The sequence below is a fragment of the Cyclopterus lumpus genome, chromosome 4, assembly GCF_009769545.1.
Source record: "Cyclopterus lumpus isolate fCycLum1 chromosome 4, fCycLum1.pri, whole genome shotgun sequence".
NCBI lineage: Eukaryota > Metazoa > Chordata > Actinopteri > Perciformes > Cyclopteridae > Cyclopterus > Cyclopterus lumpus.
The window spans coordinates 15,131,147-15,144,297 of record NC_046969.1 but is presented as its reverse complement, the minus strand read 5'-3'; the positions used below and the strand labels follow the sequence as shown (position 1 = coordinate 15,144,297).

The window sequence follows — 13,151 nt, the reverse complement described above, 5'->3', positions numbered from 1 at the left end:
TTTATTTTTTTAACCCATTGGCTGGGGCAGGTGGGAACATTGGAAATATAGTGCGGGTGATCAAAATGTAGCTCTCATCCCTCGGTCAAATTAAGTCCTTGAAGAAAGAATACAATCCATCCCACCTTGTGGAAAACTAACAACAATCAATGGTGCTTAGCTAGAGGCAACTAACCTCTAATATGTCTGGATGAGAGGTTTCCAAAAAGTGCCACCATGTGATTTTTATTGATATATAAATAAAAATACAACACTAAATAAAACTCTAATTCAGACTAAATACAACAGACTGTGTATTGCATTGTGACCTGGATAACAGAAGGCTAAATAACAGAAAGACAGACCGATAGATAATGGGTTTGAGAAAGGAGGCGGGAGGAAGATGGAGAAGCCTTAGAGAGAATGAGTTTGGGATCCAATGTGCTCTGTTGTTAACACCGGGCTTTATCTCGGATGGAAACCAGATGGAAAATGAGACAGAAAGCAGGTCAAAACCCAGGACAACGTAAAAACAGGATTTGTTTTCAACACAAAACAATAAGTCCAAAAACAGACATGTTTGTTATGGAAGTCACGTAATGTCAAACAGAGTGATGTGGGAGTAGATGCTGCAGCATACATTTAAACTTCAAGTTGCATCATGTGTGAATGGTTAATCTCTGTGTACGCATGTGTGTGTCTTACAGTCGGCTTTCACAATGGAACAGAGATAACTGCACACATGTTCTGTCACAACAATAGAATGTGGTGTTACGAAGGAAGGTCTTCTGCAGGTGTGTGTCTTTATAATTGGCCAATATGAGCTTTTGACAGCCAATAACGGTTTTGTGGGATCGAGGTGTTGCTAACCAACAATATTTGCCAAAAATTGAGGATTTTGAAGTTCCTGCAAAATTCTGTTATTTGGAGGATAACAACTTGAAATTGCATTTAGTCCGTTAAAGTCACTGAAACAGTGACCTCCATGAGTTAGTATGTCGGTAAGAAGCTTCTTAAAATGCCCAAGCTGTAAAATACCAGTGTTCCTTACAGGCAAAGTGAGGAAGACATACAGACTGACAATGACTGAACTTCCTCACTCACATCTTTTATATTGTCAACGACAATAACACATATATTTTCTATCTAAAGTTCAATGTAGTCAGATGCGGTATATCTGTTAAACTGCACCAATCTTCCAACAAGATTGTGTATGTATGTGTTGCGTGTCCTTCTTGTACCTGGAGTTTGGAAGTTGATGCGTCTCATCTCCACAGGGTCTGTAGGGTGGTGGGGTGTAATGTCTGCGTTGTTCAGCAGACATTTTGTGCGTGGCTCGGACTCTTTTCTCTTGCGGCTGCAAAGCAAGACGAACGAAGAGTACAAAGAGGGGAAAAACGGACAACAAAACAACAACTTTTAGTGAGCAGTTGGTAAAGCAAAACAGCCACCACTCTTACCAATGATGATTCTTAAACAACTCAGCAACTCCAACTGACTGATAAGTCAGCGGGTCAAGAACACTTGAGTGAAACCCAATCAAAAACAGGGAAGCTGAGAACCTCTGTATCAGGTGTGCAAAGTTCTCCTTCACCTTCACTAATCAAAGGCATCTTTTTTGCTGCAGCAAGCTATTTTGTCATCCCCTGTATAAAGCAATAAAGTATGGCTAAACCTTACCTGTCAGGTTTGCTGTTTCCAGAGCAAGCAATAGGAGTCAAATACATATATAAAGATGGTGAAAACACAACACACAGGGAGAAAGGGAGAGGGGAGGAGGCAAGAAGAGAGATAAATCAATAGAGAGCAGTTTAAAATGCACAGGGGTCGCTGCTGGCCTCGCAAAATGCGAGATAAAGCTCATCAGCATTTGGAGGACGTGAGTGCATGCGTGTGTGTGTGCACATGTATCAGTGTGTGAGAACAAGTGAGTATTCAATAAATTGTGCAAGTAAGTGCATACATTCCTGAGCCTGTGTCTGTGTGTCTATGTGCACGTGCATGCTTATGTGTGTGTGTGTGCGAGGGTGCAGATACAGATGGGTAAGGGGAATGTCAGGGCCAAGGGCAGACCCAGGAAACACTATTCACCAGGGAGAGATGGAGAGGGAGATGGGAGAGTGAGGGGGACAGAAAGAGAAAAGAGAAGAGAGAGAGAGAGATCCAAGGAGAGATGTTACTCCCCCTAACCACAAAGACTGAGGTAAGGCAAGGTCAGACAGTCAAGGATCATCTGACAGTAGTAATCTGCACTTGTGTGGCTCAGACCTGCCCCATTGAAATAATTCAGGGGTCTTCCCTGGTATGTGGGACGACCTCGCCAGTCACTCAGGACTACGCTACAACTAACTGTAAAAAGGTGGGGAAATATTAACTGTAGATGGATGTTTGGAAGCCTCAGGACACAATGAGGAATAGTACATTTATTTAGACTTGGAACAGGAGGAGAGCTTCCTTGTTCATTAGGCATAAATGCAGAGCTTGCTTTCCACTACTAAAAAAATAGGGTCACTCATTCCTGAAATATTATTTATATCATACATCTTAAAGCAATAACGGTTCAAAATGACTATAAAGTAACTAGGACAGGATTGGAATGACGCCTTTACGGAGCATTATTTTTTTTAAGAAAAAGGTATTTATATTTGAAATATATACCTACTCAAATACATATATGTGATATCCCTTGATTGGTAGATTGTAGCATTCTTATTTCAGTTATTGAGCACCATCTCAAAGAATCTCCTCCTCTCTCCTTTCTCCAACCACCTCAATTCCCACAACCATCTTGTTCACAAGAAAAGCTCTTTCATATTTACATGCAACTATGTTGACTTTTTTTTAATATCATGCTGGATACAGCCCCCCTTTCAACATGCTCCCTAACATGCAATTATTTCCCAACAGCCCAATTCCACTGGAACACTGCAAATAACTCGTTCAACATCAAATGACAGGAACATGTTCATTGAGTGTTGCTGGAATTAGAAAAGACTTCCAGCACATTTACCCTAATTCAGTTAAAACATGGATTGCAGTTATATTGCTTGTGCAAAGCAGTTGGTGGAGCAAGGCACTAACAATGCAAAGTTAAAAGGGTTTAATTCCCTTGTACCATGATAAGAGAATGGTTGTGAAGGTTTCCAGAATGAAGCATTGGCCTTGCATACAAACCCTGAGTGTTATTGTCTATCATTTGAAGTTGAACAATGTTATTTTAAACCATGAGGTCCAACTGCATTCTCCACAAAATCTGCAATTCCCAAACCAACTCACTTTTTGTATAGGAGAATGGCAATGACGATGCAGATGATGAAGACCACCGCGAGGACTGGGCCCACGACCCATATGAGTCCGTCACCAGTCTCTACTTGCAGGAGTTTCACCTCCAACTTGGGAGTCATCACTGTGTCGGTATAAGGGCTGGTAGCAAACATTTTCTGAACAGAAAGATCATGTATAAGTGTACATAGCACATTAAACCCAGTCCAGGTTACAGCGTGGTATATGCACAAGATTAATTAAATTCAGTGAACTGAGAGTACCCGAAATTAGCAACAGAAACTGTACAAAAATGAAGTTTGCTAAGATTCAGATGAACCCAATCTGAAGTGACCTACGATTAAATGAACACAAGTGAATTATTAAATCCACTCCAACAAAAAGCAATTGACTAAAAAGTTAACTGAACTGTGTTGAGCTGAGCTAAACTAGTAACTCACCCCAGTGGCATTGAGTTCAGCCAACAGGAAGAAGACGTACTCCTGGCCCGGTTCAAGGGGCTTGTTCTCACAGCTGCTGTGGCGGTAGTCAGACCCCACCGTGAAGCTGGAGGGCAGCTGCCTGAAGCAGGCTGTGATGTAGGGCTTCCTCTGGTCCAGCTGAGCTAGCTGACGGCGTGAACGGCGTTTTGGGGTCACCTCCCGCAACAGCTGATTGATGTAAACGGGCATTAGTTTACCCTTGTTCATTTTGGTATCCTCTAGGTATCCTCTTATTGCAGTTTCTATTGGCAACAACTAAGTCTGGGCTAATAATGTTTTCTGATACTGTAAAATGTTTCAAATATGCAGTGTTTGTAAGCAACAGAGGCAGATGCTTTCAATTATGAAAAAAGAGAAACACACAACATCAGTGATAATTTGAGTATATGTATGTGGTATGGACCCCCCCCCCGATAATATTTGCAATGCGGCAGGATTACAGGTTATCACATGTTTTCCAATAAATAAAGTACTAAAGCAAAGTAGAGGTAACTGTACCCTTAGATTCAAACAGCTGCTAAGTCTCTGACAATGTTCCATCCAACCAGACTCCAACAACCCCCCTCAGCATCCAACCCCTCTCATTCATTTCAAAACTGCAGACAGAGGCAGGCACTAAGCAGAGGAAATGTGTGTAATCCCAAATCCAATAGGGATGGTTGCTGTTGATCTGGCGCTCAAGGTGACCTCGAGCTATGGTAAGATGGTAAGAGTGGGAGAAGACTGTGTAATTCTCTCTCTGCTGCATGCTTTGGGGCATGAATTAGCATAGCTGAGATGTACTTATGTTTGTGTTGTGTATGCCCATGTCTGGTACATGGTGTGCACAACACAATTTGCCCAGCATATGAAACTGTTATTACACAACCAAGTGTCTCTTGAATCCCTCCCCAGAAACACAAAGTGTTCCCAGTAGAGAGAAAGGAATATAGTTTCTTCAAAAATATAATGCATTACTGGAGTTTTGAAGTTTCCCATTAAATATGCTTACGCATGCTCTTTTTGACCGAGAATACCCAATTGATCAATTATTTTGTGCGTGGATAGGGTCACATCTTTTGCTTTTAAAATATCCTACCTCTTCCATGTCCATCTCATCTGGGTTCTTCAGGTTTTTGACAGATCCTGAGGTCCTCTTAAGTGGCACCACAACCACATAGAAGGTCCTGGAAACACAGCACCAAAGTAATATACAAATATTACCAACAACTTAATTTATGTAGTATGCTGTTGAGATTAAAATATTTGTCCCATGATTAACGGGAACATGTAGTGAAAATTCAATACTTGCAAGAGGTTGAGCAAAGTGTTTCAGAAATGTCTCCTAAAGCTTAATTTTCAAATCCAACATCTCAGACATCTTGAGAGCTCATTCCATATTACATCATATCTCAAAACTTAATATAAATACCCCAACCCTCAAAGATAATTCAGACAGAACCCATCTTTCAGCAAGCTTCACTCACTTGACATCCTTGTTATCCACTGGTGGGAAGGACATGGTGAGCATGTTGTCAGGCTCAGCATAGATGTCCAGCTTGGGTTTCTTCACCAGGATGAGAGGTGCGGTCCTGGCAACCACACGGTGTCTTGGTCCTCCATCCATGCTTTCTTGACAGGTCACCCTGAACTCGTAGGTGGTGTTGTGCTTTAGCCCCGTAACGAGAACCCTCATCTGCCTGGCATCCACATCCATCTTTTGACGGTTGTATTCAATCTAGAGAAAAATAGATCGTCCAGAAATGTTATTAATAATTGGGAAGAGGGAAAGTTGGATGCATGATTAAGGTGGCAGGTCAATAGATTGATGCTGTAATAGACATGGGTGGGCAGGTAAGGATTACAGTAATAACATAAACAGGTATTAATGCATGTGCACTGTGATGATTACATGAGTTAGGTATTGGGTATTTTGGAAATAAGAATGATTAGGATTTTAATTAATGAACTGAAGTAAACAAATACACACTAGATTAAAATCAGTTCTACATTTCAGAGAGGGATTTTGAGGAATGTTTTTTATATTAATAATTTTTTTTTTTGCGCTCCATTACACTCACCGTGCATTTGTATGGAGACCTGCTTTCAGAAAACTTCCATGCAATGACCACTGTGGTTTTGGTGGCCCACTTGACCGTGAAATTCTTTGGAACATCTGTTGAGTTGAAGAGAAGAAGAAAACAAAAAACAAAAACAAAAACAAATCTTTAGTAAATGGAACATGTAAAGAGACAGAGGAAAGAGAAACAAAAGAAGAACCTTTGGTTTAAAAAAGATTAAAGCTGTTGTTCCTCTGCAACGTTCCTTTGGGTTGGAGAGTGAGTGTAACGGTGAGCTGCGATTGGTTGTGAGAAGGGCAACGCCATTGGTTAAGACACACAGCACGTAAGACTCATGGATGACAAACCCATGGAGCACAAGGGTGTGCCCACTGGCTAGCCATCACGGGGAGTGCCAACCCATCTCAACACTGTCTTTGAACCCATGACCACTTGAAGATTAACGACTGACCCATGAGGTCCCAGTGCCAACTGCTCCTACACCTCCACTGAGTCTGGGTTGACACTGCCAATGTGCTGCCAGATGGGCATAGAGACAGACTCAAAACACAGCATGCCAACAGTCCTTAGCAGTGCATCTGGGGGATGCCATGCCACAAACTGTCCCACTAAGGGACAGGGGAAGGGGAAAGGAGGAATTAGGAAAGGAAAGGGGTGAGGAAAGGGGGAATATCTCAAAACAAACCCAAAACCCAAAATGAAATAAAGAACCAAAATCAGCTTTCTGTCATCTTCTTAGAATAATCCAAACATACTCTCGGAGTGACTGGGTTTGACTGAGGTCCTACCTTGATTGAAAACGTGGGCTGTGAGATGGCTTTAGCTGCGTGAGTGTGCTCGGCAAAGGGCTGCAAGGATGACTGACAGGAGTGTCTGACCAAACAGCACTTACCTTGAAATTCTAGGCTGCTCTCCTCTTTCTCAAATGACTGACTATAACTTAGTGACTTTGCTTTACCTGGTTTGGGTTAGTGAAGTGAGTATCCGACGGCAAACTATTTTAATATCAATCTTTTCTCTTTCTTGAGGAGAAGTGGAGGTGGTTGAAGGAGGGGGTGGGTCAGTTTTCTTTCTTTTTTTTGCAGATTTTGTTTTTGCCAATTTCCACCCCCTGCCAACCGGGTTGGAGAAGAAACAGGCAAGTCCTACCTGTTGGATCAAAGGCCACCGTCCGATACTGGATAGGCGGGCTGTAGGGCCCTGGACCTACAATGGTGTGTGCACGTATTTTCACATCGTACGCCGAGTTCGGTTTGAGGCTGTTGAGAACATAGCTGGACTGGCTGGGGGGAAAGCGGAGCTCCTGCGGTGCTCCTCCTGTACCGGTTTCCTTAAAGGCCAAAGTGTACTCTGTGATCACTCCGTTTCTCTCCGCCAGCACGGGAGGAGACCAGGACAGCTGCACTGAGCAGCATGTCACGTTGGAACCCTCATCAATTTGAGGGTATCCCCCTGGCGTCTTCTCGGGCACACTGAGTTCTACCACAGCCTCTTCCCCAAAGCCCCCCCTGCTTTTGGCTGAGACTCTAAAGAGATAAGTGGCCCCCCGGTGAATGTTGCCCACAGAGTACTGTCGTTCTTGGGGAGCAAATTCCAGTGTGGCAAAAGGAGAGACATCTTTCCGGCCAAACTGGAGCCGGTAACCCTGCAGGTCCATGCCATTGGTGAGATCTGGAGGGTCCCAGCGAACCACAGCTGATGTTTCTGAGTCCTGTACCACTGACAGATAGGGAAGACCAGGCACTGTACGGACAAAGAAATAAAACAAATCTCAGTTTCTGTATTTTCCAGTTACATAAAGATTAATAAAGTAAAAATATGCAATTATACTGTAAGAGTGACTACAGCAAATGTAAACAGATTACAGAATCTACACTTCAGTCATAGTTTGTTTGAGTGTTATCTGATAGTTGGTTGAGTTGGATGGAAACATTGAAGATCCTCAGAGCCTCTAAATTCTGGAGTGATCGCTGTATCCATTACCATTTCATGATACATGTAAGCTCCAGCCAAAATTGGCACTACAAAGCATCACTAAAACTTTAAGCAGAGAACAGCGTCTTTTTCAGCTGGTGAAAACGATAAGAGTCATCTTGTTGTAAAATGGATGATCTACACTCAGGGTCTAGACACCAGTCTTCACAGTGGCCCAGTTTTGCTGTTCTTATGGATAACAAATGTCCCATCTTAACTTTTAAGGCCCCATCCGTGTGATGGAGGCTGCAGCAGTTATGGGAAGCCTTCAGTTCTCAAGTTGCTGTCAACCCTTTTTTGAGAGATGAGTCCTATCTCTCTGTAAATAGATTCCATCTTTTACTCGCTCATCTACGTCCCTCTTTTCTTTCAGAAATATAAGACTGTGGCAGGACAAACAAACCGTCAAACACTACTGAGGATACAAATGCAGACATACACACTAAATAAATGACGTACTCATAACTCAATTCACAGATGGTCCCTAAACACCTGGCGAGCGGGCACTTTCTATGCAACTGTGCAAAGTGAAGCCACCGGTCTGTGAAAACACTGCGGAAGTGCCTTAAACTTGCATTCTTTCTAATCGCCAGCAATAGCGACTTCTCTGGTTGCAAAAATAAGTCAGATTGTAAAGAAGTCTTAAAGAAGTGTCTGGTCTCAATCACAAGTTTTCTTCAATATAGCATGATGTTCATGATCAAAAGTATGGTTATGTTTGGTTAACTATAAACTATTTTTTTTAAAGTGTCGTTGGGCTGACAATTGAGAAAAAATAGCATTTCAAAGAGGCCCTCTAAGAGGGGAAACAATTATAGAAAATTCAATTTTAGCATAAATGAAAAATGCTGAATAAGCCGAATGCAAATTATTTACTATATTTGAATGTGTAACATGAATGTAATCATTATCTTAAGCAGCCACAATTACGGATACAATTGCGTTCTTCATCACTATACATCCACTGCTTGTTAAGCGTTCCTGTACATGCATTCATATTGCAGTATCTATTTGAACTTTTTTTCATACAATTTTTGTCTTCTGTACATCTGCTTATGTGAACCTTTTTGCATAATGGGGAGTGTGTATGCACATGTATGTATTGATGTGTGTGATGGTATACAGTAGGCCCTGGTTTGCAGCCAGCTCCAGCACACCATTCCACCTGCATCCAGCAGTATTTGGCTTTTTACCCAGTATGGACTTACAGTAATTTGGAGGAGGAAACATTAGTCAGAGGCAAACATACGCCTTCACAGTGGAATAGTATCATTGTACGTGTGTGTGTGTCTGTGTACATGTACCTACACATAGTATATGTTCCTGCTGCAAGATGCAAGTCCTAATGTGCCCGTAGTAAAAAAACACGCACGCACGCACACACACGCACACACACACACGCACACACACACACACACACACACACACACACACACACACACACACACACACACACACACACACACACACACACACACAGACACACAAAGCAATCCACTCAACACAGACACACAAAGCAATCCACTCACACAGACACACAAACCAATCCACTCAACACAGTCTACTCCCTATGCTCGTATTGTTCATTTCAGTTTGCTAATGGTCTTCTTTCTGAGGGCCGTTGCTAGAGGAAGACGGGGGTTGTTGGGTGGATGGTGGCTAGTCAGCTGAGTCTTTGCCGGTAATGGAAAGACGGGGGCGCCGAGTGTCGGGTGAGACGAATGCTCCTAATGCTCTCCAGCTACATACTATAGCTAAGCTTGGTGTCATTTAAAAGCCAACTCTGCCTTCATGTTCACCGCTAATCAAGGAAATAGAATCAGAGATAATGATCCTGTGTGTGTTTGTGGGTTTTCCATTCAAAATGTCTGCGCTTCGCTTCTAACCTCAACAGGCTCCCAAATGCATCCATTCCAACCGTTGTGGGCCTGAAACTATTTTATTATTTGTACATTTACAGTGGACACAGCGGAGAAGAATCACGAGTACTGAGCCAGCAGATTGGTGTTAAGAGGAGGTGGGGTTGTTCATCGTGTGCACAGCGTATTTGTTTACGCTTGTGTGTAAGTGTGCTGCTACAGCTGATGAGAAAGATAACCAGGGGTGAAACATGAGTGAATGTGGAATGATGAATGTGAGTGGGGACAAGGAGCAATCTGCTCAAAAGAGGGCCCAATAGGGATATGAAGGGGCAGAAAGTGCTGTGTGTGTGTGTGTGTGTGTGTGCGTACCTGAGTGATTCTGGGGTTCTTGGACACTTTGATTGTCCCTCTCCTCAGAGTTCATCTCTCTCCCCTTGCACACCGCCCAATCCCCCTTTTCATTTCCTAACCTCCTCCCTCACCGCCTCCATCCCTCTCTCTCTACGTCCATTTCAGGGTCGACCCTGGTTCAATCCCTCCTTGTGGGCCTCCCGACACGTTTCCCATCAAGCCACAGAATTAACAGCTGGCTGTTGAGACTTACACAGCCTGATTGAGAAAGCAGCGATCAGGTTTCCATTTCATTTCCTGCCTCTCTTTTGCACACTCACAACAAAATATATGTTCAAAAAACACAATACATATTGCTTGTGTGCAAATGTCATGGTGCAAATATTTGTTATTATCTGACACCTCAAATGATAGAAAATAAATCTCCTATTGATTAACCAGTGGCCTAAAGTGGCTGAACATATTGAAGGACATGTGGGTGTAAAGGGTCTTTTTTAACCTTGAAGGTCATGACAAATCCATCACTCTTCCATCGTCATTTCCCTCTGCTTTTAATTTTGTTTGATTATTAGTGCATGTGTGTGTATGTGTCAAAGGTTCATGGAGAGGAGTAATTGGTTGGGTATGAAATGCCATGAAGCCACATTTGCAACACATTTCTGATGGCCCATTTGAAGTGCTATTTAGGAAGCACGTGAGAAAGAGAGAGAGAGGAGGAAGAGACAGGGCTATTACATTGATGATTTTGGACCGGACAAAATGAACAATCAGGGCTGATGTTTCAAGTCAGCTGTCTGCAGTCACTATTGGAGTAAGTATGCACACCCTTTTTAAATGCACACACATTGCAACCCTGAGCACCCTTTCACAGGATGCAAGACTCTAAATGAAGTGCTGTGAGGTTAGGGGACCGCTGTTTGCAAGCTGTCAATATACTGAAAGGATACCATATATGATAATAGATAATAAAGATAATAATATATTCAGTGCCGGTCTAACAACCATGTATATTGTATAATACAAACCCCTTCAAATAATTACAAAGAGCACAAATAAAACTTCCAAAACGATAGATAGTCAAACTTAAATACTAGCTGCCAACCATAGCACACGATCAACCTTAATACAGTGTTGTGTATACTGTACAGAAAGAATAAAACTGAAATGGTTCACCTTTCCTGACTTTGAAGACTTGATTTCGACATCTTCAATATTCAGCTACTTTTTGCTGCCAATTGGAGGCACACATACCGTGTGAAGTGAAATGTAGCTTTGAACACGTTAAAAGAGCGTTGGCACTTCCTTGGTATTTTATTTTCACATTTGAGCCTTTTTTCTGTTAATAGTGCTTTCCCATAACATGACCAGTCCTTTTCTCCTCTTGTGAGGATCGACTCACATCAGCCATTCTCTTTTATTCTCCCCTTTGCACTGTAAGGTAGACTCTTAAGTTAGTGCTGCTGGGTAACCAACTTAAAACCGTAGGCTACCTGTACAATGTTATGTATTTGTTTTGAGTGTGTTGATTGGTTAGTTCACTTAGTTTTTTCAAACCTTTGTTAATATAGAGGAAAATTTATATATTCCACTTGAGCCTGAGCAAAAAAATAAGTTTAAAAAAGGATGGTTATTGATTGCTGCTCCTTTCAGCCCAGGAAAAAACTCCACAATGTGTAGATGGGATGGTGGAGTAACATTTTCAGACACAAACATTTTAATCTATTGTCAATAAAAACTCCTTTTGTTCCCCTCTGAAATATTGTCTAACTTTGGCCATGGTGCAGTTTGTTTCTCAAAGCAAAAATATGGAAAGTATGAATCATGAAAAGACGCTTTTCAAACCTGGCTTTCATTCAACAAACAAAGACAGTTACAGCCACAGAAGGAATGTTGTTTGTCTGTGACCCACAAATATCGTCATTTTTTTTATATCTGACGAAATCCAAAAGATAGATTATTTTGGAAGCTTTGTGATACTAGAAACTACCAGAGAGGTATGTAACAATGTCTGGAAGATGACAAAAATGACCATTGATGTGTATCGACTTTTAGGTGACACTAAAACCTGCTCTATTGGTCATGATATTGATGTCACTAACATCAGTATGATGTCATAGTTTCTGGGGACAGTTGCTCACTTTAAGTGCATGCTTGTCTGTAAAAAAAAAAATGTTTAGGAAGTTGTTGTATAAGTTATTTGTGTTTGTGTGTATGTTAAAAGTGCATAGCAAAAGCATTCATGTAATACATTTTTTTTATTTTTTGCATCACACTTGAAGTGTTCCCATATATTAATGAGTTTATACATAGGTATGGTGAACATCACACATGTTACAGCATCTGGGTTAATAGACTATAATCTGATATACTGTATGTTGAGATCCATTTTTAGTGTACTCCATTTGGTATCTTGTCAAATTAGGATAAACAGTCCATATTATTTGTGTGTAGCACAAGTTATACATTTAAAATTAATGTAAATTGAGAATTTAGCTTGAGTGAATTAAAATGAGCAAGAAGCGCTTGTTGACTAGCACACTTGAAAAATATGATCTTAATATGTATAATTAAATGATTGTGTAACATTTGTTTATGCTTATGTTAAAGACCATTCTCCCAAATAAATGAAGACACTTTCTGTTGTGCCTGAAGCTCGTCTCTTTTTCTTAGGAAATATTCATTGGACTTCCTAACACATCCCTGGTGCTGTGTTTAAGTGTCTCTGGAGCTTCAATGGTTTTAGCGCCTCATTTGACAGGATTTTAACCACATTCAACACACTGTGCTTTCACCCAGCCGATATGAATCCAAATGTGATGTATTCTGGGTCATTTTTACTTACCACACACTTTAGAGCTTTTGTAGGCATAGGGTTGTTACCCACATCACTCTTTTATTTTAAAATACCGATCCATTTTGTTTCACTGCATTCGGGGGAATTTTAGCTCGCCAACGTTGGATTCACAGTCCACGAAAGTGCAACGCTACTACGTCAGTTGTTCCACGAGCAATAGCTTGGCAGTCCACACCAGATGCACATTTCTCTAAGCAATTTGGCTCCCCTGCTGTTTTCTATAGAACAAGTCTCTCTCTCTCTCACTCTCTGTCTTGTGTGTCTGCTCGTCGCGCTCGCTCCGTTTAGACACAACTGATAAATATGT

At 41.6% G+C, this 13,151-nt stretch overlaps 1 protein-coding gene across 1 annotated transcript in view; it reads right to left on the bottom strand.

Annotated features, from left to right (window-relative positions):
- Positions 1-13,151, bottom strand: part of ptprsa (protein tyrosine phosphatase receptor type Sa) — a 219,687-nt gene that overhangs the window by 30,808 nt on the left and 175,728 nt on the right. The window contains exons 18-25 of the mRNA XM_034530398.1: positions 6,953-7,546; positions 5,804-5,898; positions 5,210-5,460; positions 4,822-4,909; positions 3,702-3,911; positions 3,256-3,419; positions 1,660-1,671; positions 1,221-1,336 (exon numbers count right to left, since the gene is read on the bottom strand). Coding sequence (XP_034386289.1) covers positions 1,221-1,336; positions 1,660-1,671; positions 3,256-3,419; positions 3,702-3,911; positions 4,822-4,909; positions 5,210-5,460; positions 5,804-5,898; positions 6,953-7,546 — 1,530 coding nt within the window. The remainder of the gene's footprint in view (positions 1-1,220; positions 1,337-1,659; positions 1,672-3,255; positions 3,420-3,701; positions 3,912-4,821; positions 4,910-5,209; positions 5,461-5,803; positions 5,899-6,952; positions 7,547-13,151) is intronic.